At 42.6% G+C, this 24,838-nt stretch overlaps 1 protein-coding gene across 2 annotated transcripts in view; it reads left to right on the top strand.

Annotated features, from left to right (window-relative positions):
* The window catches only part of Ube2l3 (ubiquitin conjugating enzyme E2 L3), a 53,757-nt gene that overhangs the window by 20,167 nt on the left and 8,752 nt on the right, over nt 1-24,838 (top strand). Inside the window, exons 2-3 of one of the 2 annotated variants that reach the window (XM_090320559.1) lie at nt 3,737-3,832; nt 20,475-20,661. In XM_090320559.1, coding sequence (XP_090176685.1) covers nt 3,737-3,832; nt 20,475-20,661 — 283 coding nt within the window. The remainder of the gene's footprint in view (nt 1-3,736; nt 3,833-20,474; nt 20,662-24,838) is intronic. The other variant, XM_090320558.1, reaches the window with a different exon arrangement.

Raw genomic sequence — 24,838 nt, 5'->3', positions numbered from 1 at the left:
CTTTCTTTCTTTCTTTCTTCTTCTTCTTCTTCTTTTTTTTTTAACAGTCCTGGAGTTTGAACTCATTGGGTTTTCTCAAGGCTAGCCATTTGAGTCATAGCACCACTCTGGCCTTTTCTATAGGTGTAGTACTGAGGAATTAAACCTAGAACTTTGTTCATACTAGGCAAGCACTCTACCACTAGGCCATGCTCCCAGCCCTTCCTGGCCTTTTTTTGGTCCTGTTTTCTTAAAAAATGGTTTGGAAGTTCTATCCCCCTAACCCTCTTCTGTGTTTAGTCTAAAGCATTTTAGTAGTTTGGTGGGACTCAGACCATAATGGTGATGATATCTTCTTTCCATAGCCAAAAATTCTTAGGTATCTTGAGCTAAGAACCAGGAAGCCAAAATAGAGCTTTAGTACTATTTATAGAGCTCTCTCCTGTATTGAATCCTTTTCCCCCTCTTGAAGCCCCAGCTTCCTAGCTATTCACTAACCTAGACATTCAACAAGTGCCTGGCAGTGCTGGCACTAACATTATGTTTGGAACACTGAAGTCATGAGACCTCTTGCCTTTGTTGAGTTTCTCTAGATTATAAAGTGTAGATTATAAAGTCCCCAGTGAGGGTTTCTGATGAGTCCTAGGCATCAGCACTGGAGGATCAAGATGGCAGCTGGTATGTTGGAGTGGTCTTCAGTTTCTGGGTGTTCTTTGTAGAGGAGCCAGTAGATCCATCCCCTGCTATAGTGGGTCACAATTACTGCCAGTAGAGTGTCTCTCCCTCTCTCTCTCTGTCTGTCTCTGTCTGTCTGTCTGTCTGTCTGTCTCTCTCTCTCTCTCTCTCTCTCTCTCTCTCTCTCTCTCTCTCTCTCTCTCTCTCTCTCTCTCTCTCTCTCTCTCTCTGCCAGCCCTGGGCTTGAATTCAGAGCCTGAGCCCTGTCCTTTGGTTTTCCTCAAGGCTAGTTCTCTGCCACTTGAGCCACACACCACTTCTGACTTCTCTATGTATGTGGTACCGAGGAATCGAACCCGGATCTTCATGCAGTCTAGCCAAGCATTCTATCACTAGGCCAAACTCCCAGCTATCCTTGGACACTTTGGCTCAAGGCTAGTGCTCTGCCACTTGTGCCTCAGAGCCACTTCCTGTTTTTTCTGTGTATGTGGTATGGAGGAATCAACCCCAGGCCTTGTGCATGCTAGGCAAGCACTCTACCACTAGTCCAAACTCCCGGCCCCTTTTCCTTTTTTTTTTTTGGTGGGTCATGGGGCTTGAACTCTGGGCCTGGAGCTCAAGGCTATTACCCTACCCCTTGAGCTAGAGCACCACTTCCGGTTTTCTAGTGGTTAACTGGAGGTAAGCATCTCATGGACTTTAGTGCCCGGGCTGGCATGTTAATAAGTCAGCCAGGTGCTGGTGGCTCACATCTTTAATCTTTCCTACTCTGGATTCTGAGATTTGAGAATCACTATTCAAAGCCAGCTGAGGCAGAAAAATCCCATGAGACTTATCTCCAATTAACCACTAGAAAATCAGAAGTAGAGCTGTTACTCAAAGTGGTAGAGCATTAGTCTTGAGCAAAAAAAGCTCAGGGACAGTACTCAGGTCCTAAGTTCAAGTCCCACAACCAACCCAGCTCCCCCAAAACAAAAATCAAGTCTTCACCATGATGTGGCATAACTGTAATCCCAGCTACCAGCTACTGGAAAGGCTTGGGTAGGAGGATCATGGCCCAAGGCTGCCACAGACAAGGAGCATAAGGCTCCATCTGAGAAGTAATTAAACCAACCAAAACGCTTGGGCCCAGTACCCCATCTTCCCCCAGAAAAAGGTCTCATTGCCTTTGTGTACTCCTCTCCTCCCTGTCCCACTTGTTAAAAATTTCTACCTCTACCCACACTTGCTGGCTAGATTTCTGGAACTGAACCTGAGTCCAGGTGATAGTGGTGGGCATCTGGGTTGAGAAGCGATGAGCATTCTGTAGGAAAACACTTGGGCCTTCCACTTGCCATGAAACTCCTATTTTACACATTTCTTTACTGTGGACCAATCCTTACTCTTAGTACGGTAACACTGACTTCATCTGTTCACTCTGCCTTGGAGGTATTCTTACCATGTAGCTGTGTCTATGTAGCTTCAGTGTGCCTAACAAACTGCTGCTGTATAATTAGAGTATGGGGTGTGAAGGAGAATCCTTTGGACCTGGTGACTATACAGGAGCTAATAAATCATCTCCATGCCATTGTGAACCATGGCTCTGCTCAAGAGCCTTCTAGAATAGGTGTGGGTTGGCAAAAGCAGGGCCCCACTACGTGGTGCTAGGTTGTAGAAGAAGCAGCATCTGAGAAATTGGGGGAGTCTGTCATTGGACAGAGCCCTTTTTTTTTTTTTTTTTTTTGCCAGTCCTGGGCTTGAGCTCAGGGCCTGAGCACTGTCCTTGGACTTTCTCAAGGCTAGAGCTCTACCACTTGAGCCTCAGCACCACTTCTGGCTTTTTTCTATGTATGTGGTACCGAGGAATCGAACTTGGGTCTTCATGCATGCTAGGCAAGCGCTTTAACCACTAGGCCAAACTCCCGGCCCCTGGACAGAGCCCTTTTTGAGGCAGTGGCAGGAATGGCATTCCACACCCATGCTTTTGAGTTTGGAGGGATGTTGATCATGTGATGTAGGTGGGAGGGTATATAGTGACTGGCGTGGTGACTACTTGTGTTGTGTTGGGGAGGCAATGGCAAAAGTCAAATTGGTGCCCAGGGAAAAAGCAAGTGATAGTTCTAAAGACATCTCAGACCAGGTTCTGAAGTAATAAATGAGGACAGTTATCTTTTCTGTGGGTAAAATGAAATGGTATTTGTCCCCATTGACCACACACACACACACACATACGCACGCACGCACAGCACACACTTCTTGTATTTGTAGGAGTCTTACTGCTTTCATTGTCAGCAACTCTGGGTCTTATTATTAGCAACTGAGACAACCAAAGCTCACTGATGGTTTCCTATCCTACCCACTATCCCAGACTGGATGATTGTTCTTTATGCTTGTGTCCAGACTAGGGGGTAGAGTTCTGAAATTGTAATCATACAGTCTTGTATAGGGAATGTTATGTTTGACTTTGTTTCCTAGTTCCCAGGTTTATTTGTCTTACATTCTTAGCTTTCAGTGTATGGTCAGCATACTTTTTTTTTTTTTTTGCCAGTCCTGCAGCTTGAACTCAGGACCTGGGCACTGTTCTTGAGCTTTCTCAAAACTAGCACTCTACCACTTGAGCCACAGCATCACTTCGGGCTTTTTCTTTATATGTGGTATTGAGAATCAAACCCAGGGCTTTGTGTGCACTCTTACCACTAAGCCATACTCCCAGCCCAGCACTTAATAAATCTTGAATGGAAGAAGAAAGGTCTGTAGCACCTCAGGTTAGACCCTACTATATATTTTCCCTATGCAGCTACTGATGGCAGTTATGGTGACCAACCAAGAGAAAGTGATGTGGCCACATAAACATAATTCCCCTCAACTTGTTTGATGGGTTCACCAAGATGGGGCAGGTGTGGGGCAGGTTAGAAGCAGTGGTGTCTCCAAGGGAACTACCCTAGTTCTCTGCCTCCTTAAATTGGCTAGACTTAGTCTAGTCCTCATCCTCAGATGTCACTGGTGGTGTTCTCATCTGGTTTAATATAAGGGAGTCAGGAGGGCTCTTAATATATGGTTCTTTCCCTTATTTGACACCCCTTTATGCTTTGTTAATCAACAGGAGCTTGAAGAGATCCGCAAATGTGGAATGAAAAACTTCCGTAACATCCAGGTTGATGAAGCTAATTTATTGACTTGGCAAGGGCTTATTGTTCCTGTGAGTATTGAACGCTTCCACTTCTTATCAGATTATTCTTTCAGGTGGTGTGCTGCTGCTGCTGCTGCTGCTGCTGCTACTACTGCTACTATGTAGCTTATAGTCTAGGCAGCTAGCACACAAATTGGTGATAGCTCCAGGGTGACAGGGTAGGGCATAGTCTTGGACTCGAGTAATATATCATGGCTTATCAGTAGTTTTCTATAATTCTAGGGGTCTTGAAATTTTCAGATCTGTATATCAGATCTGGTATCAACACAGAAGTATGCATCCATGCCTGCTCTATCCCATCTTCCCTAGCTTCTGGATGCTTGGCCCTGTTTATCAGGAGAGTATCTCTTCCTCTGGCCTTTCTTGGGAGAGGATCATTGTTCCTATCTAGATCTTTTGCTTTTCCTCTTAGTTTTGCATCAGTGTCTCTTGACTTCTGGGTACTTTTATTCTGGACTTTACCCTTGTGACCATCTAACATATGACTTTGGTTTTGTCTTAATCTTTATTTCCAATTGACTACTGTTCCCCTCACCCAGCACCTTTTCTGGGGCTTTTGCTTCCACTGTTTGTCTCTCCAGTCCCAGTTCCTTTTCAGAGACTTCTGCCTTTCAACAGGCTTGGGTTTCTTCTAATGGAAGAGCTTCACTACTTTTAGCCCCAATATTTACTCTTTTGATTTTATGTCTCCTTTTCCCCATCCTTTGATTTCCCTCATACTTCCGGAGAGTTGTTCTGTATTTAACTCTCAGTGTTCATTTTTCCTGTTCTGAAAATGCTTAATCTAAATTATGTGAGTGTCTTTCAGTCACATGGCTGACCCTTGCTTGCTTCCTTTGGTACTGTAGACTATGGGCCTGTAACCAATTTGCTACTTGCTAGCTTGCTGCTGCTTTTTCCTTTTAAACTTGAGGCTTGTTAGTCTTACTTTTCTCACAGCAAAATAGCTATCATGTTGTGTAGGTTTTCTACTCCTCTGTCTCCATTCTCATTGTGGTTGGTTCACGAGGTGGCTTCATTTGGATGTTGCATAGCCTTCTGTTTGAATTCACTTGACCTTCTTCTCTTCCCCCCCTTTTTTTTTTGTCAGTCATGGGGATTGAACTCTGGGCCTGGGCACTGTCCCTGAGCTCTTCAGCTCAAGGCTACCACCTTACCCTTGAGCCAAGCCCCACTTCCTGTTTTCTAGAGGTTAATTGGAGATAAGTCTCAAGTCCTTTTGTGCCCTGGCTGGCTTTGAACCTTGATCCTCAGATCTCAGTCTCCTGAGTAGCTAGTATTATAGATGTGAGCCATTGCACCTGCTTCCCTCTGTTTTTTATGTATGTATGTATGTATGTATGTATGTATGTATGTATGTATGTATGTATGTCAGTCCTGGGCTTGAGCTCAGGGCCTAAACACTGTCCTTGGACTTTCTCAAGGCTAGAGCTCTACCACTTGAGCCTCAGTACCACTTCTGGCTTTTTTTTCCACTAGGTATATGGTACCGAGGAATTGAACCCAGGTGTTTGTGCATGCTAGGCAAACACCCTACCATTAGGCCAAACTCTCAGCCCTCTGTTTTTATTTTTTGCTATAAAAAATGAACTGCTGGGCCAGGAGTTGAAGCCCTGGGTTCACTTCCTCCATACCACATAAACAAAAAAAGCCACAAGTGGTCAAGTGGTAGTAATACTATCCTTGATCAAAAGAAGCTCAGAGATAGTACCCAGGACTGGTGGGGGGAAATCACTTGCCCTTTGCTTATAGTAAGCCCACATTCTTACATATCTTGTCTTTCCATTTTCTTACAAATGATATTTGGTTTGCCTTTATTGCTGAATAATATTCAATTATATATGTACTATATTATATTAAAAAATTCATTGATGGGCACCTAGCCTGATTCTGTACCTTGGCTATTGTGAATAATACTTACCCTTGCCAGCATTTGTTTCTTGGTGATAACCATTTTAACCCTCCCCTCCCCCCACTCCCAGTTATCAGGCTTGACCTCTGGGCCTAGGTGCTATCTCTGAGCTCTTTCACTCAAAGCCAGTGCTCAACCACTTTGAGACACCACACCACTTCCAGTTTTCTATTGGTTAATTGGAGATGAATGTCTGATGGATTTTCTTGCCCTGGGACCCTGTAGTTAGGATTACAGATGTGAGGCAGGGAGTTTGGTAGAGTGCTTGCCTAGCATTCATGGTGACCCAGATTCTATTCCTTGGTACCATATACATAGAAAAAAGCTGGAAGTGGTGCTGAGGCTCAAGTGATAGAGCTCTACCCTTGAGAAAGTCCAAGGACAGTGCTCAGGCCCTGAGCTTAAGCCCAGGACTGACCAAAAAAAAAAAAAGAAGATTACAGGTGTGAACCATTGGTACCTAGCTAGCTATTTTTTTTGATGGTTTTGCGGTTTGAACATAGGACTTTAGGGCTTGTTGGGCAGGTACTCTTCCAAACTCTAACCTTCAAAGTAGTTTTGATTTGTATTTCTTTGATAGTTAAATATGTTGAACATTTCTTTTCATATATTTATTGACTATCCAGTTCTTATGTCCATTTATTGATTGTGTTATGTTTGTTTTTATTTTTTTTTTCTGTTTATTTTGAGAAGGTTGAAGCAGTCTCTGTAGCCCAGGTAGTGGCTGAGAGGTAGTATAACTGCTTCAATTTCATTGCTTGTTATAGATTTGTTTAGATTGCTATATCCTCTTAGTTAAATTTTAGCAGGATAGATATGTTCTTCTGGATGATCCAATTTATTGGAATATCAACTTGCAATCTGGATGCTGGTGGCCGACACCTGTAATCCTACCTACTCAGGAGGCTGAGATCTGACAATCATGGCAAAGCCAGCCTGGGCAGAAAAGTTCCCATGAGACTCTTATCTTTAGTTAACCGTGTAAAAACTCGAACTGGTGCTGAGGCTCAAGTGGTAGAGTCCAAGCTTTGAGCACAAAGAGGTTCAGGGACAGTGCCCAGGCCCTGAGTTCAAGCCCCCATAACAACAACAACAAACAAACAAATAAATAAATTTACAAAGTAGTCCATGAGGTGAAAAGGGAAAAAAGAGAATGAATAACTTTATAATATGCTGCAACTATATAATATATATATGTATATACATACATATATACACACATATACATGACAACAGCATAGAAAAACTCAAAGCTGTTGGTCAATAAGGAGAAATGGGTGATGTGGAGAAACAGAAATAGACTGTTAGTGGTTGGGTACTAGCAGGAGGAGGTTAGGGAAGTTGAATACCATCCAAATAGATTGTGTACACTGAAACTTGTAGATTTTTTTGTTTTAGGAGAAAGGGGGCAAGGTAGAGTGATATTGATTATAGCATAAACAATGGAGATATAACAATAAAATCTGGTCTGTATAACTAATATGAGCTAAATTTAAATAAATATTCCCTGGTGATCCTCTGAATTTTACTTTTAGCTGTTGCATTATCCCCATTTTCATCTCTGATTTTATTAATTGGGACTTTCATTAATTTAGTTTAAGTTTGTCAGTCTTGGGCTGGGAGTTTAGCCTAGTAGTAGAGTGCTTGCCTAGCTTGCACAAAGACTCAGGTTCAATTCCTCGGTACCACATACACAGAAAAAAAAAAAAAAGCCAGAAATGGTGCTGTGGCTCAAAACCAAGGACAAAAAAAAGTTTGTCAGTCTAATCTTTTTTTTTTTTTTTTGGTCAGTTCTGGGCTTTATCTCAAGGCCTGGGCACTGTCACTAGACTAGGTCAGACTCCTGGTCCCTGTCAGTCTTGACAAAGATTTTCCCATTTTGATTCTATTCTTTTGCCTCTATCTAATTAATTTCTTCCCGTTTTACTGTTTTATTTCTTTCCATTTAGTAATTTGGCGTTTGGCTCTTTTTTTTTCCCCCCCCCTGAGACCTTGAGATGTATCATTAGGTTGTGTGACTTCTCTGGTGTTTTGGGTGAGGATGAGCAATACTGTGTTACTGGGGTTGAACTCAGAGCTTCACTAGGCAGACCCTTAGTCTTCTCAGGCCCTGGTGGGGGTGAGTGGTGGGGGAGAAAGACTGAGATCTGACAATCATGTTTCAAAGCCACCTGGGGCAGAAAAGTCTGGTGACACTCTTACTTTCACTTTTTTTTTTTTTTTTTTTTTGCCAGTCCTGGGCTTGAGCTCAGGGCCTGAGCACTGTCCTTGGACTTTCTCAAGGCTAGAGCTCTACCACTTGAGCCTCAGCACCACTTCTGGCTTTTTTCTATGTATGTGGTACCAAGGAATCGAACCCGGGTCTTCGTGCATGCTAGGCAAGCACTTTAACCACTAGGCCAAACTCCCGGCCCCTCTTACTTTCACTTATAACTGCTAAAAACTGGAAGTGGAGCTGTGTCTCAATGTGGTAGAATGCTAGTCTTGAGCAGAAAAAGAGCTCAGGGACAACTCCCAGGCCCTGAGTTCAAGCTCCATGATTGAACAAAAAAAAGTCTCATGGGCTTTCCTATGCAGGCTGGCTTTGAACCTCATTCCTCAGGTTTTAGCCTCCGTAGTAGTTAGGATTACAGGTGTGAGCTACCACACCCAGCTAGTTTTTTGTTGTTGTTGTTTCATTTTTTTGTTTGTTTGGTTTTTGGCCAGTCCTGGAGCTTGAACTTGGGGGTTGGGCGTTGTCCCTGAGCTTCTTTTACTCAAGGCTAGCACTCTACCACTTGAGCCACAGCACCACTTCTGGCTTTTCTATGTATGTGGTACTAAGAAATCGAACCCGGGTCTTCGTGCATGCTAGGCAAACACTATCACTAGATCAAACTCCCAGCCCTCCTTGGACACTTTTCCTCTGCCACTTGAGTCACAGAGTCACTTCCAGTTTTTTCTGTGTATGTGGTACGGAGGAATCAACCCCCAGGCTTTGTGTGCATGCTAGGCAAGCACTCTACCACTAGGCCCCCATCCTTTTTTTTTTTTTGTTGGTCATGGGGCTTGAACTCCAGGCCTGGCACTGTCCCTGAGTTCAAGGCTAGTGTTCAGATACTTTTACCTTACTCTATTAGCTAGACTGTGTGTGGGGGGTGGGCAGTAGTGAAAGTTGAGCTCAGGGCCTGAGCACTCTCTCCCTTAGCTTTTTCACTCAAGACCAGTATTCTGCCACTTGAGTCACAGCTCCATTTCTGGCATTTTGGTGGTTAATTGGAGATGAGTCTCAGGGACTTTCTTGCCTGGGATGGCTTTGAACCCCAATACTCAGATTTTAGATCCTAGGTAGCTAGAATTACCGTGGTGAGTCACCAGTACTTAGCTTCCTTTTTTTTTGTGGGTGCACACTGGTCCTGGGGTTTGAACTCAGGCCTGGGCACTGTCCCTGAGCTCTTTTGCTCAGGGCTAATAGTGCTCTACAACTTTGAACCACAGATATACTTCCAGTTTTTGAGTAAATAACTGGAGATGAGTCTCTTGAGGGTTTTTTTGTTTTGTTTTGTTTTGCTCAGGCTGGCTTCAAACCATGATCCACAGATTTCAGACTCCTGAGTAGCTAGGATTACAGGCATGAGCCACTAGCGCCTGGCTGGATTAATTTTTTGCAGGAATTGAACTATACTTGGCATGCAAATGCTCTCTACCAGTGAGAAGTATCTGTTGTCCCTTTCTTAGAATTTAGACATAGGCAGAATGCATTTTTAATACTTCAGTTGGCTTATTTACTAGAGATGAAAATGTAAAATAACAGTGTAGAGGATTGTGATCCCAGGTTTAGAAGAACACATCCCACCCCCACTCCACCCCACCCCTCCCACACATACCTACTTCCCCAAATAAGAAATGACTCAACTATATTGGGAAAGGAAAATGACATGAACTATAGTGTAGCAGTGAAGAGAAAATGTGTTTCCTGAGAAAGTCCCAAGGCAGGGGCTACATGAGTCTGTCTTCTACAGTAAAATGTATAAAGGTAAAAATAATCTTTCTACTCAGAAGGCTGAGATCTGAGAATCAAGGTTCAAAGCTAGCCCAGGCACAAAAGGACCTAAGACTCTTATCTCTAATTAACCTGTAGAAAGTGGGAAGTGGGGCTTGGCTCTAGAGTAGGATGGTAGCCATGAGCTGAATTGCTTAGGGACAATGCCCAGGCCCTGGGATAGGGGGATAGCTTTGAGCTGAAGAGCTCAGGAACAACACCCATGCCCAAGAGTTCAAGCCCCATGACCCCTAAAATTAAAAAACAAAAAAAACAAAAAAACAAAAACTCTCCCCTGTCTTGAGGCTTGAACTCGGAGCCTGAGCACTATCCTTGGGCTTTTCCTCAAGGCTAGTGCTCTACCATTTGAGTCACAGCACCACTTCTGGCTTTTCTGTGTATGTGGTACCAAGGAATTAAACCTGGGTCTTCCTGTGCGAGGCCAAACTCTCAGCCCTATTAACAGTTCTTTAAAGTGAGCACCTTCTTTGCTGAGCCCTTTGGTGATCCTTGCTACACTTCAGGATTGGCCATGGCCTGTGTGCCCTGTTACTTCATATCCTTGAGGTAGGCATGTTGGTTGTACTGTGCCCTTATACAGCACTGATAAACCATTGCTACTTCCTCACAGCAGTTCTGATGCCTTCTGGTAGGCATCTGTTTCTTTTTTCTTTTCTCCCCATCCCCCTTCCATAGTAGTAGGTTTTAAACTCAGCCTTGTTCAGAGCCTTTTTGCTCACAGCTGACACATTTTTTTTCTTTCCTTTATTGAGATTGAATAATTACATACATAATGATTTTTACATTCACACTTATAAGGATTATCATTCTGATTTACAAAACTTATGATTAACAAAAAATACCAAGTCCTCAAGTTTTGCACAGGAAAAACGTTTATCACTTTGAACATTAATGATAAAATCATTTTTTCCTGAGCAGGTGATCTGTACATTTCTTTCCTGCTACTCAGTTTCAGCTGTTCCCTCTTCCCACTCATTTCCTCCCTCCCCTCAGCATCCTTGGGTTGCTTAGTTCCCTCTCATCGATGTCTAGTTCAGCTCATGAGCCCATTGCTTTACTTTTTCACCTGCTTTCCACTGACTCTGTGCCCTTCTCCCACCTTCCTTCAGATGTGCGCATGTTTGCATCATATATGAGATAGAGAATACAGAGTCATCTAAAAATGATAGGACAAATTAATAAGAGATCTTTTGTTGCCCTATCTTTGGACAGCTGGCACACTTGATCCATGTCACTAGTTCTGACTTGACTTTATTTTTTTGGGGGGGGGGTGTCATGGGCTTGAACTCTGTGTCTGAGCACTGTCCCTGAACTCTTTAACTCAACGCTACTGACTACCCCTTTGAGGCACAGCACCACTTCCCATTTTCTAATGATTAATTGGAGATAAGAGAATCACATTTTTCCCTCCAAGTCCTGGGGCTTGAACTCAAGGCCTTAACACTGTCCTTGGGCTTTCCTCAAGGCTAGTGCTCTACCACTTGAGCCACAGCACCACTTCCAGCCTTTTCTATGTATGTGGTATCAAGGAATCGAACCTGGGTTTTCGTGCATGCTAGGCAAGCACTCTACCACTAAGCCAAACTCCCGGCCCCCAGGGTAACCATTTTCTGTGTGTAGTCCTTGATGCAGGTCAGAATCTGCTAGACATATTCCTCATAGCAGGCAGCTTGGTCACTTTATAATTTGGAAATCTTTTGGGTCCTGTTTACTGGCTTTTGTATGGCATTCAATGGTCTGGGAATAGTTCCTTTTTTGAAAGCACTTCTTGCCTTTGTCCTCCTTTAAAGTTAGGTTGAGGTTGATATAACCACTTTTGCTCCTGCAGGATTTTCTCTAGCTATGTGTACTTGTGTTGGTGGTGGTGGTGGTAGTGGTAGTCAGAGTAGTGTAACACAGCATCAGTGTTATCTCCACTTACTGTCCTTCTCCATTAGCTCAGTTCACCTGCTCCACAACCTGGCCCAGAATACTCTTGAATCAAATCTGTCCTCTCTGCATTCCCAAGCCTGAATGAGGTTTTTTTTTTTTTTTTAAAAAATACATGTCTTCAGGAATGATTGAAGTAAAATGTGAAAGGCATGAGTAAAATAATTTGGGGGCTGGGAAAGTTTCTCAGTATTAGAGTGCTCGCCTAGCATGCATGAAACCCTGGGTTTCAATCCTCAGTGCCACATAAACAGAAGAAAAAAAAAAAAGTGGCACTGTGGCTCAAGAGGTAGTGTACTAGCCTTGAGCAAAATAAGCTCAAGGACATTCCCCAAGCCCTGAATTCAAGCCCCAGGACTGGCCAAAAAAAAAAAAGAAGGTATTGTAGAGCACATGAGATTAAAAATAACCTGGGCCAGATATAATACATATCTGTGATCTCACCACTCAGAAGTTTATGATAGGAGGATTGTGAATTTAAAACTAAGCTCTACTACATAGGGAGAGATCCTGTCAACAAGAACAACAAAAAACCCAAAATCAAATAAGTCTATGATATAATACTTGCTTAAAGGAGTTCAGAGTTCCAAATAAAAGAATGTATGACAAAAACAACAATCAGGTTCATGGTAAAATAAAACTTGAAATTTTTGATAAATTTGTTATTAAAACATAGCTTCAACTTTGTTGTTGTTATTATTTTTGCTTATATTTAGAATTAGAACTGTGGGCTTTACACTAACATTGCTTACTGGACTAACCATTTGAGCTAGGCCTCTAATTCAGCTAGTTATTCTGGAGAGAGTGTCTTGGACTTTTCTGACCTGCTAGTCCTGCTAGCCTTAACACAATCTCCAGATGTCCAGACTGTAATCAGTTGTACAGATGTGAGCCACCAGCCACCAGCTCCTGGCTGTGGCCTCAGTTTGAGACACAGTAATAAAAACAAACTCAGATTTGGTTTTCTTCTGTTATATATACACACAGATCCCATAGATTGAGGACTCAGTCCTATAAATACTTCCCCCCTGAGATGATAATCATAAAGTCCTATGTTGGGTGTTGTGGGTTTTTTTTTTAATATATTTTTTATTGTAATTAATAGAAGGGTTACATGATATTTGCCAGATAAATGGTGCCTTAATTCCCACACATTGATACCCTTTCACATGTCATGGTCCCCATTTCCCTTCCCCCCTCCCCCACCCCTCATCTTATTTTCCCCGTTCCCTGTCCAATTTCAGATAACCAAATACAAATATATCAGATATATCAGGTAACAAAGTGAGATAGTGTAACAATATGAGATAACCAAGGGACAGTAGAAGTGATGAGAGATAACATAGTACCTTAAGAACAACAATCATTATATATATGGCTTATGTTTACATCATATTTTATTTTATTTTTTTATTGTAATTAGTAAAAGGGTTACATGATATTTGCCAGATAGAAGGTGCATTAATTCACATACATTGATACCCTTTCACATGTCTTAGTACCCATTTCCCTCCCCCCCCCATACCCCCCACCCGTCTTGGTTTTTCCCCCCTTCCCTATCAAATTTCAAATATCTAGATACAAATAAATTCAATATATCAGATAACAAAGTGAGATACTATAACAATATACATCATATTTTAAATGACAAGTTTAACAAACAGTTGTTCAAGGAGGGAATCTCTAATTACATTCTCTGGGACTTAGTCTTTGGAACTTAATCAAAATTAGGCTAACGGTTTGTATGTCATAGAAACATATCAGTTTATGAAATGAAACATTATGATTATAGAGTCATAGGTTTTTTTGTCTATATAGTTATGTTTGTATTTCCATTACCATGTCCATTGCTTTGGGTATGCAGTTATTGAGTCCTCGCTCTTGTATACTTTGGATTTAATAACCGCATATTAAGGATACCATGCGCCTTTTGTTCCTTAGGTCTTGACTTGTCTCACTCAGCATGATTCGCTCTAGATTCATCCACTTCCCTGCGAATGCCACTATTTTATCTTGTCTGTTGCCTATGTAGAATTCCATTGTGTATATGTACCACATTTTCTGTATCCATTCATCTGCAGTAGGGCATCTGGGTTGTTTCCATCGCCTGGCTATTGTGAATAGTGCAGAGATGAACATAGCTGAGCAGGTGTCTTTATAATATCCTGGGTCATGCTGTTCAGGATAGATGCCCAGAAGTGGTATGGCGGGATCATAGGGAAGGTCTATTTTCAGTTCTTTAAGGAACCTCCACACTGCTTTCCAGAGTGACTGAACTAGTTTACAATCCCACCAGCAGTGCAGTAGGGTTCCTTTTTCTCCACAACCCCGCCAGCAACTGTCATTGTCTGAGTTCAAAATCTTGGCCATTCTTGTTGGGGTAAGGTGGTATCTTAGGGTTGTTTTTATTTGCATTTCCTTTATGACCATAGATGATGAACATTTTCTCATACGTTTTTCTGCCATTTTAATCTCTTCTTCTGATAGGTCTCTTTTTAGTTCCCTTGCCCATTTAGTGAATGGTTTATTGGGTTTTGGGGGGATTAGTTTCTTGAGTTCCCTGTAGATACTGGATATTAAGCATTTGTCAGATGTATTGTTGGTGAATATCTTTTCCCAGTTGGTTGGCTGTCTCTCTACTTTTGCAACTATGTTTTTATCTGTACAGAAACTTTATTTATCGAGTGTCTCTCCAATCTGTTGTGACCCTGGGATTCTGTTCAGGAATCTGTTGCCTGTGCCTATGAGTTCCAGTGTCTCTCCTACATTATCATGTAGCAATTTCACGGTTTCCGGTCTGACATTGAGGTCTTTGATCCACTTTGAGTTAATGCTTGTGCATGGCGAAAGGCTAGGGTCAATTTTTAGTTTTCTACATGTGGCTGCCCAGTTTTGCCAGCACCAATAATTGAATAGACTGTGTATATCTTTGGCTCCTTTGTCAAATACAAGTTGCCTATAGGCATATGGTTCTATTTCTGGGTCTTCTATTCTGTTCCACTGATCTTCTGGTCTGTTTTTGTGCCAGTACCAAGCAGTTTTTGTTTGTGTGGGTTTTTTGAGACCTCTCAAGTGCTTGGATTACAGGCATGTATTCACTCACTATGCTTCTGGATCTAAATCTCCTGGATCTAAATCAGGATTTCCACAAACCCCTACCTGGTTTGATTTAACTTGCTTGAGAGGGTTACAAAACTATAAAAATATTTACTAGTATAGGTAAGAGATGTCTAGAACAGGAATGGGGAAAGAGATGTGGAGCTTTTCATGCCTTCTCTGGACACATCATCTTTAAGAACTTCTACATGTTTGGCTATTTAAAGTTCTCTAGGCTGGGCGTGGTGGCTCACTCCTGTAATCCTAGCTACTCAGGAGGCTGAGATCTGAGGATCAAGGTTCAAAGCCAGCCTGTGCTTTACCTCCAGTTAACCTCTAGAAAATGGGAAGTGGGCTTGGCTCAAGGTTAGGGCAGTAGCCTTGAGCTAAAGAGCTCAGGGACAATGCCCAAGCCCAGGAGTAGGGCAGTAACCTTGAGCTGAAGAGCTCAGGGACAGCGCCCAGGCCAAGTTCAAGCCCCTGGGGCAAATGGGCATGATCTTGTGCTAATGGATGAGGGGGAGCCCAGGCAATCCTGTCCATTCAGATTCTTCTCAGCCTCTCACATGGAACAAGATCCCTCTGGAATAATAAAGGTCATATAACCTATTAGACAAGATGGGGCAGATAATTTTTTCTTTTTTTGGTTGGTCATGAGGCTTGAACTGGACCTAGGTACGGTCCCTGAGCTCTTTTGCTCGAGGCTAACGCTTTACCATTTGAGTCACAGCTCTGAACCATGATCTTCAGATATAAGCCTCCTGAGTAGGTAGGATTACAGGGGTAAGCCAGCATTCAGCCAATTTATTTATTTATTATTATTTTTTTTGTTTGTTTGGTGGGCCTGGAAGCTGTCCCAGAGCTCTTCAGCTCAAGGCTACCGCCCTACCCCTAGGCCTGGGCGTTGTCCTTGAGCTCTTCAGCCCAAGTCAGCCATTTTTCTTTTTTTCTGCAAGTTCTTGGACTTTCTCAAGGCTAGAGTTCTGCCACTTGAGCCTCAGCACTTCTAGCTTTTTTTTTTTTTTTCCTTATATATGTGGTACCGAGGAATTGAACCCTGGTCTTCGTGCATGCTAGGCAAGCCCTCTACCACTAGGCCAAACTCCCAGCCCACGACCAATTTCTTTATGAAAAGCTCTATGACAGAAAGGCATATGGAGGAGGAGATTTAAGAGTTTCTGTAACTTAGCCCCACTCTTGCCTGATTTAATCGTAGCTACTTACAAGGCTAAAATCTGAAGGATTTCAGTTCAAAGCCAGGCTAAAGGCATCGCTCAAATGATAGAGCACAAGCTGAGTAAGTGTGAAGCCTTGGGTTCAAACCCCGGTCTAGACAAGAGGGAGAGAGAATATCTGTAGCCCATTTGGAGGAAGAGATTCTATTTTCCAATGGTTACCCTCAAGTTATGTGTGAGGCTAGGAATGTGGCTTAGTGGTGGCGTGCTTGCCTAGTATGCATGAAACCTAGGATTCTACTTCTCAGTACCACAAAGCTGGAAGAGCTGGGAGTTTTGCCTAGTGGCAGAGTGCTTGCCTCATATGCATGAAGACCTGGGGCTCAATTCTTTGGTTGCCACATTCACAGAAAAAGCCCAAAGTGGTGCTGTGACTCAAGTGGTAGAGTTCTAGCCTTCAGAAAGCTCAAGGACAGTGCCCAGGCCTCCAGTTCAAGCCAAAGGACTGGCAAAAAAAAAAAAAAAAAGCTGGAAGTGGCTCAAGTGGTAGAGTGCTAGCCTTGAGCAAAAGAAGCTCAGGGACAATGCCCAACCCTGAGTTCAAGCTCCAGGACTGGCAAAAAAAAAAAAAAAAATCTAGCCAGGTGTGGTGGTTCACACCTATAATCCTAGCTACACATGAGATTTGAGGATCGCAGTTCAGAGCCAGCCTGGGCACTAAAGAATGTGAGACTCATACCTCCAATTAACCACTAGAAAACCAGAAGTGAGGCTGTGGCTCACAGGGTAGAGTGGACTCACAGGCCCAGAGTTCAAGCCCTACAACTGACTCCCCCCCCCCCAAAAAAAAATTTATGAGTCAAATATTGTAGAGTGTCTCTGAGGTAAATGCCGAATAACGTGTATAATGGTTTTTTACAAAGCTATGTTTACTCATTAGTGTTCTGTGTAATTTCCAAACAACCTTCCCATGGGACAAATTTAGCTCTAAAATATCAACAGTTCTTTTCTGAAGTTTATTTAGGCCTTTACTCAGAAGCCATACCCTGTTTTAGCTTGTACACATTTACTAGAAATCACTCAGTTACATCTGAAATGCCATAGTGAAATCCCTTGGAGTAATAAATGAAGACTTAAAAACAATGACAGGAGGGCTGGTAGTGTGGCCTAGTGGCAGAGTGCTTGCCTATCATGCATGAAGACCAGGGTTCAATTCCTTGGTACCACATACACAGAAAAATCCCGAAGTGGTGCTGTGGTAGAGTGCTAGCCTTGAGAAAGCTCAAGGACAGTGCCCAGGCCCTGAGTTCAAGGCAGGACTGGCAAAAAAAAAAAAAAAAAAAAGAAAGAGAAGTGGTGGGGTGGGAGGGAAGAAAAATGACAGGAAACTAAAACAGGCTCAGATTCTAAGGTGGGCACTAACAGAAACAGAGAGGGCAAATAAAAATGATATGCAGTTTATTTGTATGTATGAAAATAGAACAGTGAAATCTGTTGAAATAGTTTTTGGGAGAGGGAGAATAATAAATAGAGGGATGAGGTTGATTGGGGATACATTGTTTACATGTGTGGAAATGTCACAGACTGCCCTTTGTAACAAATGTACACTAAAAACTGTTACTTGGTTAGATGAATCATTCTTCTTTTCTGGGGGGAGAGGCCAATATAGGGACTTGAACTTGAGATCTTTTACTCTTGTTTGGCTTTTTTGTTCAAGGCTGTCCATCTATCACTCAAGCCATCCCTCCATTTGCAATGTTTTGCTGGTTAATTGGAGATAAGAGTCTCACAGATTTATCTGCCTGGGTTGGCCTCAAACCAATCCTCAAATCTCAGCCTCCTCAGTAACTAGGATTTCAGGTGCCCAACCAAAGCTGCTTTTCTTGAGCTTGAGACCTTATGCCAGGCATGTAGGTCTTAATTGTCCTTATTTTTCATCAACTTTGTGCAGACTGTTACTGCCCCCATTTTACAGGTGTTTAGGAATAGTCTTAGACATGCCACTGATTAGAAAATGCCAGGCTGAGCTTTTGCCTGTTAACTGCGGACCAGCTGGCCTTGTTCAACCTTGTGTACAGGCTCTTAGAACAGAGAGCCTAGCAAACAGCTGACAACAGGGGAAATTGGTCAGTCCTACATATTGAGTAAGTACAATTAGATCTTACCAGCCAACACTTAGACAAACGCTCAAAAACCCTGGTTTCTCATTAACTCAGTGGTAACATAATCTCACTTATCTGAGTAGAGCAGTTTAGGATGTAGAAACAGAACTAAGTTTTGGGGTGTTTTAAAAGTTATTTCTTCAACTTGGGTTGTGGCTCAAATAGTAGAGTACCAGTATGAGCAAAATGGCCAAGCAAGAGCTTGAGGTCCTGAGTTCAAGCCCCACAGGGCAAACACATGGAAGGGGGATTCTAAATAGCTAGTTTACCAATGAAGATATAAGGCAAGGTGTAATGTGTGTATATGTATAGTCTCAGCTATTTGAGAAGCTAAATGGAAGATCACTTGAGCCTAGCAGTTTAAGGTCAGTTTGTGCCTACACAACAGAATGAGACCTCTATCTTTCATAAAACAGCGTGGGACAATGCTGCAGGTGTTGCAGATTGGTAGAGTGCTTGCCCAGAGTATATCATGTTCTGAGTTCAATCCCCAGTACAAGAGAGGAAAGGGGAGGGGAGATAGGGAAGAGGATAGAAAAGAGATATACATTATACATTCAGGAACTTTTGAAATTGAAATAACAATGAGGTGTCACTACATATGAGTTTAAATGGTGAAAATCAAAAACTGATAACTCAAGTATGTGGAGCAATAGGAACTCCCATTGATTGCTAGTAAGAATACAAAATGGAACTGCCCACTTTGGAAGACAGTTCGGCAGTTTCCTACAAAATTAAACACACCTTATGACACAGTCCAGCATTTGAGCTTCTTGCTGTTTTTCCATGAATTGAAAACTTGTACTCCACTCAGAGCCTACATAAAGATGTTTATAACAGCTTTATTCATCATTGCCAAAGCTCAGAGGCAGCCAAGATGTCCTTCAAGCAAGTGAATGATTAAATTGAAGTACATCTAGACAAATAGTACTTTGTGCTAAAAAGATAGGCATATTACTAGGTGGAATTTAAAAAGAATACTGTAAGAAATCTAGCTTACAAGCAACAAATTTATTACCCCACAATTCTAGAGTTCTAGAGTTCTGTTGAGGGTACACTTCCTAATTCATAACACCCCCCTTTTGCTGTGTTCTCACATAGTAGGAATATAGCAATGTTTTATAAGGACACTAATTTCATCATGACCTCACTTTAGTGGCCCCAACATCCTAATTCCACATTTCTTTTTTTTTTTAATCAGTCATGTGACTTGAACTCTGGGCCTGGGCAATGTCCCTAAGCTCTTCAGCTCAAGGCTACCGCCCTATCACTTGAACCACAAGGCCACTTGCAGTTTTCTGGTGGTTAATTGGAGATAAGATTCTCGGACTTCAGTGCTTGGGCTCATTCTCATATCTCAGCCTCTTGCATAGTTAGGATTACAGCCACCATACTGGCTCTAATTTCTGATTGGGGAGGGTTTTGTTCTGTTTTTTTTTGTTTGTTTGTTTTTGTGCCAGTACTAGAGTTTAAGCTTGGCCTTGAGCTCTCACTCAGCTTTTTCACTCACAGTTAGTCACCTTTTTTCCTTTTTGCTAATTAACTGAAGTGTTTTTAAAAGCCTTTACTGTCCAGGCTGGCTTCAAACCTAAATCCTTATATCTCAGCTTCCTGAGAAAATAGGATTATAGACAACCCGGCTCAAGTCCTTGATACCACATACACAGAAAAAGCCAGAAGTGGTGCTGTGGCTTAAGTGGTGGAGCTCTAGCCTTGAGAAAGCCCAAGGGCAGTGCTCAGGCCTTGAGTTCAAGCCCCGGGACTGGCAAATAATATTAGTAGTAGTAGTAGTAGTAGTAATAGTACTAGAAGAAGAAAAAGAAGAAGATGAAGAAGGAAGAGGAGGAGGAGAAGGAGAAAATCTTGCTAGGTGTTTGTTGTTGGTTCATGCCTGTCTAGCTACTCAAGAGACAGAGATCTGAGGATTTCTGTTCAGGAGGCTAAGGTTTGAGAATTCAAGTTTCAAAGCCAGCCGGGGCATAAAAGAACCTAAGACTTTTTTTTTTTTTTTTTTTTTTTTTGCCAGTCCTGGGCTTGAGCTCAGGGCCTGAGCACTGTCCTTGGACTTTTCTCAAGGCTAGAGCTCTATCCCTTGGGCCTCAGAACCACTTCCAGCTTTTTTCTATGTATGTAGTACCAAGGAATTGAACCCAGGTCTTCGTGCATGCTAGCCAAACTCCCAGCCCCTGTGTTGAGGTTTTTTTTGAGGCAGGACTTTAGTTGATGCAACATTAGGGATAATCTTTACAATGAACAATAAGAATATTCTGACCACAGCTATGTGAACTAAATTATTTTGGTGTGCTCATTTTCTTTTTATTTTCTTTCCTTCCAGGATAACCCTCCATATGATAAGGGGGCTTTCAGAATTGAAATCAACTTTCCAGCAGAGTACCCATTCAAACCACCGAAGATCACATTTAAAACAAAGATCTATCACCCCAACATTGATGAAAAAGGGCAGGTCTGCCTGCCTGTCATTAGTGCTGAGAACTGGAAGCCAGCAACCAAGACTGACCAAGGTAAGACACACCCTCTTCTCTGCCACAGATGGGGCTTTTTGAAGGGTGCTATTGTGGAGATGAGACTTGAGAATCCCTTCGAATGCCATGCCAGACATAGTCCAGAAATCCTACTTTACCAGCTCAAGTGCATGTAGAAGTACTGAAGAGATCCCACTTATTCTTGGAGGCTAGCTTGTCTTAGTTGAAGTGTTGACCAAGGTATTGAGTAGTTCCTTCTCTGACTGTTTCATTGGCCAATTAGGACATAGATAAGCCCAGTGTTTTGCTGCATGTGCTGTGAAGGGGTGTGGGCATGGGCACTAAATCGCAAAGTATTTTAGTACTGCCTAGAAGGGAAATGAGAGTGGTATTTAAGGTTGGCTCATGCAACATTTAGCACCTGAACTTTGGCTTCATAAAGCAGAAAGGGAGCCAGGTGCCAGTGGCTCACACCTGTAATCCTAGTTCAGTTACTCTGAAGACTGAGGCTTGAGGTTTGAAACCAGAATAAGCAGGAAAGTCCATGAGACCCTTGTCTCCAATTAACCACCAGAAAACTGAAAGTAGAGCTGTGGCTCAAAGTGGTAGAGTGCTAGTCTTGAGCATAAAAGCTCAGGGATACCAGGAGTTTGGCCTAGTGGTAGAGTGCTTGCCTAGTGTACACGAGGATTCGGGTTCAATTCCTCAGTACCACATATATATAGAAAAAGCTGGAAGTGGTGCTGTGGCTCAAGTGGCAGAATGCTAACCTTTGGAAAGCCCAAGGACAATGCTCAGGCCCTGAGTACAAGCCCCAAGACTGGCAAAAAGAAAAGAAAAGGAAAAAAAGCTCAGGGACAGTACCTAGCAAGTTCAAGCCCCATGCCCTCCCCCCCCCCAAAAAAAGAAAAAAAGCTCAGTGACAACACCCAAGCCCTGGATTCAAGTTCCATGATGGACAAAGAAAAAACTAACAAAACAATAGGTTGATGAAGTCATTTCAGGCTAACCAGTAGAGTATGAGCCATGCTCCTGTGGGTGTGTGTTTTTGATTATTTTTGTCAGTCATAGGACATGAACCCTGGGCGCTGTCCCTGAGCTCTTTAGCTCAATGCTATTGCTCTACCACTTGAGCCACAGTGTCACTTCCAGTTTTCTGGTAGTTATTTGGAGATGGGTCTCTTGCACTTTAGTGCCCAGGCTGGCTTTGAACCCCGGTCCTTAGATCTCAGCCTCCTGAGTAGTTTGAATTACAGGCATGAGCCACCAGCTGTTCTGTGTGTTTTGAGGGAGGGAACAAGGTTAGAGTTAAAGACAGCATTTCTGGATGAAAATATACAGTTGGCTTGTAATAGACTTGGAACTTGCTGGAATTGGGTGTGGTTGTGTGTGTCTGTGTGTCTATGTGCCTATATGTGTCTAGGTGATGCAGTCATATTTCTTTTTTTTTTATTTTGGGGGTGGTGGTGGTGATAAAAATATCTTGGTTGCCTCTTTTCCTGTGGAAGTAACAAAACTTTATTATGGACTCTAGTTTTTAGGCTTTAGGCTAAAGGCTCAAGGCTACTGCCCTACCCCTGAACCATAGTGCCACTTCCACTTTTCTGATGATTAATTGAAAATAAGAGTCTTACAGACTTTTTAGTGCCCAGGCTGGCTTTGAACTGTGATTCTCAGATTTCAGCCTCCTGAGTAGCTAAGATTACAGACGTGAGCCACCATGCCTGGCTTGCAGTGAAGTTTTGAAGTGACTAAGACAATTCTTTTTGGTGGAATCCCTGGTAGATAGAGTTGAAGACCTTTTACAAGAAAAAAAGTAGGGGCAGGGAGTGTGCTCAGTGGTAGAGTGCTTGCCTAGCATTCGTGAAGCCTTGGGTTTGATTTTTCAGTACCACATAAACAAAAAAGGCTGGAAGTAGCACTGTATTTCAAGTGGTAGAGGGGGAGCTTTGAGTACAGAGAGACTCAGGGACAGAGCCTAGGCCCTGAGTTCAAGCCCTAGAACTGGCAAAAGAAAAAAAAGATAAAAGGGGAAAACAAAAACACATAGTCTCACACCTTGGAAATGAGCTCATGAAAGCCATAGTTCTCTCATAGCTGAGTAGTTGATAGGTATAATTGCTAGATGGGTTTGACACTTGATAGTGATGCTGATGGTAGCTTGATTCATTTCTTGGCGCACTAGTCTGGTGGGTTTTTTGTTGTTGTCATTGTTTGTTTTTGTTGTTGTTGTTGTTGCTGTTGTTTGTTTTCTTTGTGGGTCGTGGGGCTTGAACTCTGGGCCTGGGCGCTGTCCCAAAGCTCTTCAGCTCAAAGCTACACCCTTACCCCTCGAGCCACAGCCCAACTTTCCATTTTCTAGGATTTAATTGGAGATAAGAGTCTTATATTCTTTAGTGGCTAGGCTGGCTTTGAACTATGATCCTCAAATCTCAGCCTCTTGAGTAGCTATGAGCCACCGTGCCTGGCGTCAGTCTGGTGTTTTTATCTATAGATTCTTAAGTCTAGTGGGAGTCTCTAGCCTCATTTGCTCACAAGTGTCTTGTCAACCAACTGCTAGGGACCTTACCAAAGGGCCAGATCTTTTTACTTGGCCATGCCTGTGGGGAAGTCCTTCCAGGCCAGGCTGCTCATTTGGCAAGATGTGTGGCAAGTGTGAAGAGGGGTATGCAGAATGAGACAGTTATACAAGCAAAGCAGGAGATCACTGATGTTGAACTCCTTTGCTGCCTATGCAAGGCTCACTTGAGCAACTTGTTCCATATGGTTGCTGTCCTAATCATGCTGCTGTTTCTACTTGCCAGATCACATATGTTCAGCATCCTGGTTTTTTCTAGCCCTAGTTCCTCACTTTAGCTCAACTACCACCATCCTGAAGTGTCTTCCCTTTTAAATGCCTTGTGGTTTTCTCATTTATTTCCCAAAGTTTTGAACTAGATATGCCTCCCTCCTGCTTTGATCAGCCCCTGACACTCTTCCTAGCATCTAATGTGTTTCCTTCTGACCATGTCCTTAGAAATTTCAGCATCCCCATTGATCACTCCTTGCCACTGTATACAACCATTGTTTGAGATAGCCTCACAAACGTGTGTGAGTGTGTGTGTGTGTGTGTGTGTGTGTACTAGTCCTGAAGCTTGAATTCAGGACCTGGGCAGTATCTCTGGTATTTTTTTCCCCTTCAAAACTAGTGCTCTGAGCCTAGCATGGTGGCTTACACTTGTAATCCTAGCTATTCAGGAGGCTGAGATCTGAGGATCTGGGATCAAAGCAGCCTGGGCTCTAAAGCACTAAAGGCCCAGAGACTTATCTCCAATTAACCGCCAGCAAACCGGAAGCAGTGCTATGGTGTAGAGCCCTTGTCTTGAGCTGAAAAGCTCAGGGACAATACTTAGGCCCAGAGTTCAAGCCCCACTACCTACCAAAAAAAGGGGGAAGGAATGCTGTGGACATGGTATTAGAAATATAAACACAACTACATAAACATAAAAATGTATGACTCTATAGACATAATGCTTTATTATATAGACTAATATGTATCTATGACATACATAGATACAGCCTAATTTTAATTATGTTCTAAAATCTAAGTGCCAGTGATTTGTGTATAGAGATTCCCTTCTTGAATACTTGTTTGTTAAACATGTCATTTGAAATATGATATAAAAATTAATGTTAATAAATTCTTTAATAAAAGGGGGGCTAGAAATGTGGCTTATGCAGAGTGCTTGCCTAGCATGCTTAAGGCCCTGAGATCAAATCAATTCCTCAGTTCCACAGAAACAAAAAATAAAGTAGACAAGCTGGACACTGGTGGCTCATGCCTGTAATCATAGCTACTTGGGAGGCTGAGATTTGAGGATCACAATTTGAAGCTAGCCCAGGCAAAAATGACCCTATGAGATTCTTACCTACAATTAACCATTTAAAAACAAGTAGTAGAGCTGTGGCTCAAAGTGGTAGAGCTCTAGGCTTCAGAATAAAATCTCAGGGACAGCATTATGAGTTTAAGCCCCATGACTTACACCCCCTACCCCAAAGAAATTAGTGATTGTCCACAGCAAGAATTGGAAATGAATACTGAGAAGAATGGGTTTTCTTTTGAGAGTGATAATAAAAAGTATTGAGGGCTGGGAGTGGCTTTGTAGTAGTGTTTGCCTAGCATACATGAAGCCCTTGGTTCCATTCCTCAATACCACATAAACAGAAATGGAGCTGT

This window comes from Megascapheus bottae, chromosome 28, assembly GCF_031878675.1.
Source record: "Megascapheus bottae isolate mThoBot1 chromosome 28, mThoBot2.hap1, whole genome shotgun sequence".
NCBI lineage: Eukaryota > Metazoa > Chordata > Mammalia > Rodentia > Geomyidae > Megascapheus > Megascapheus bottae.
This window is presented reverse-complemented; position numbering and strand designations above follow the sequence as displayed.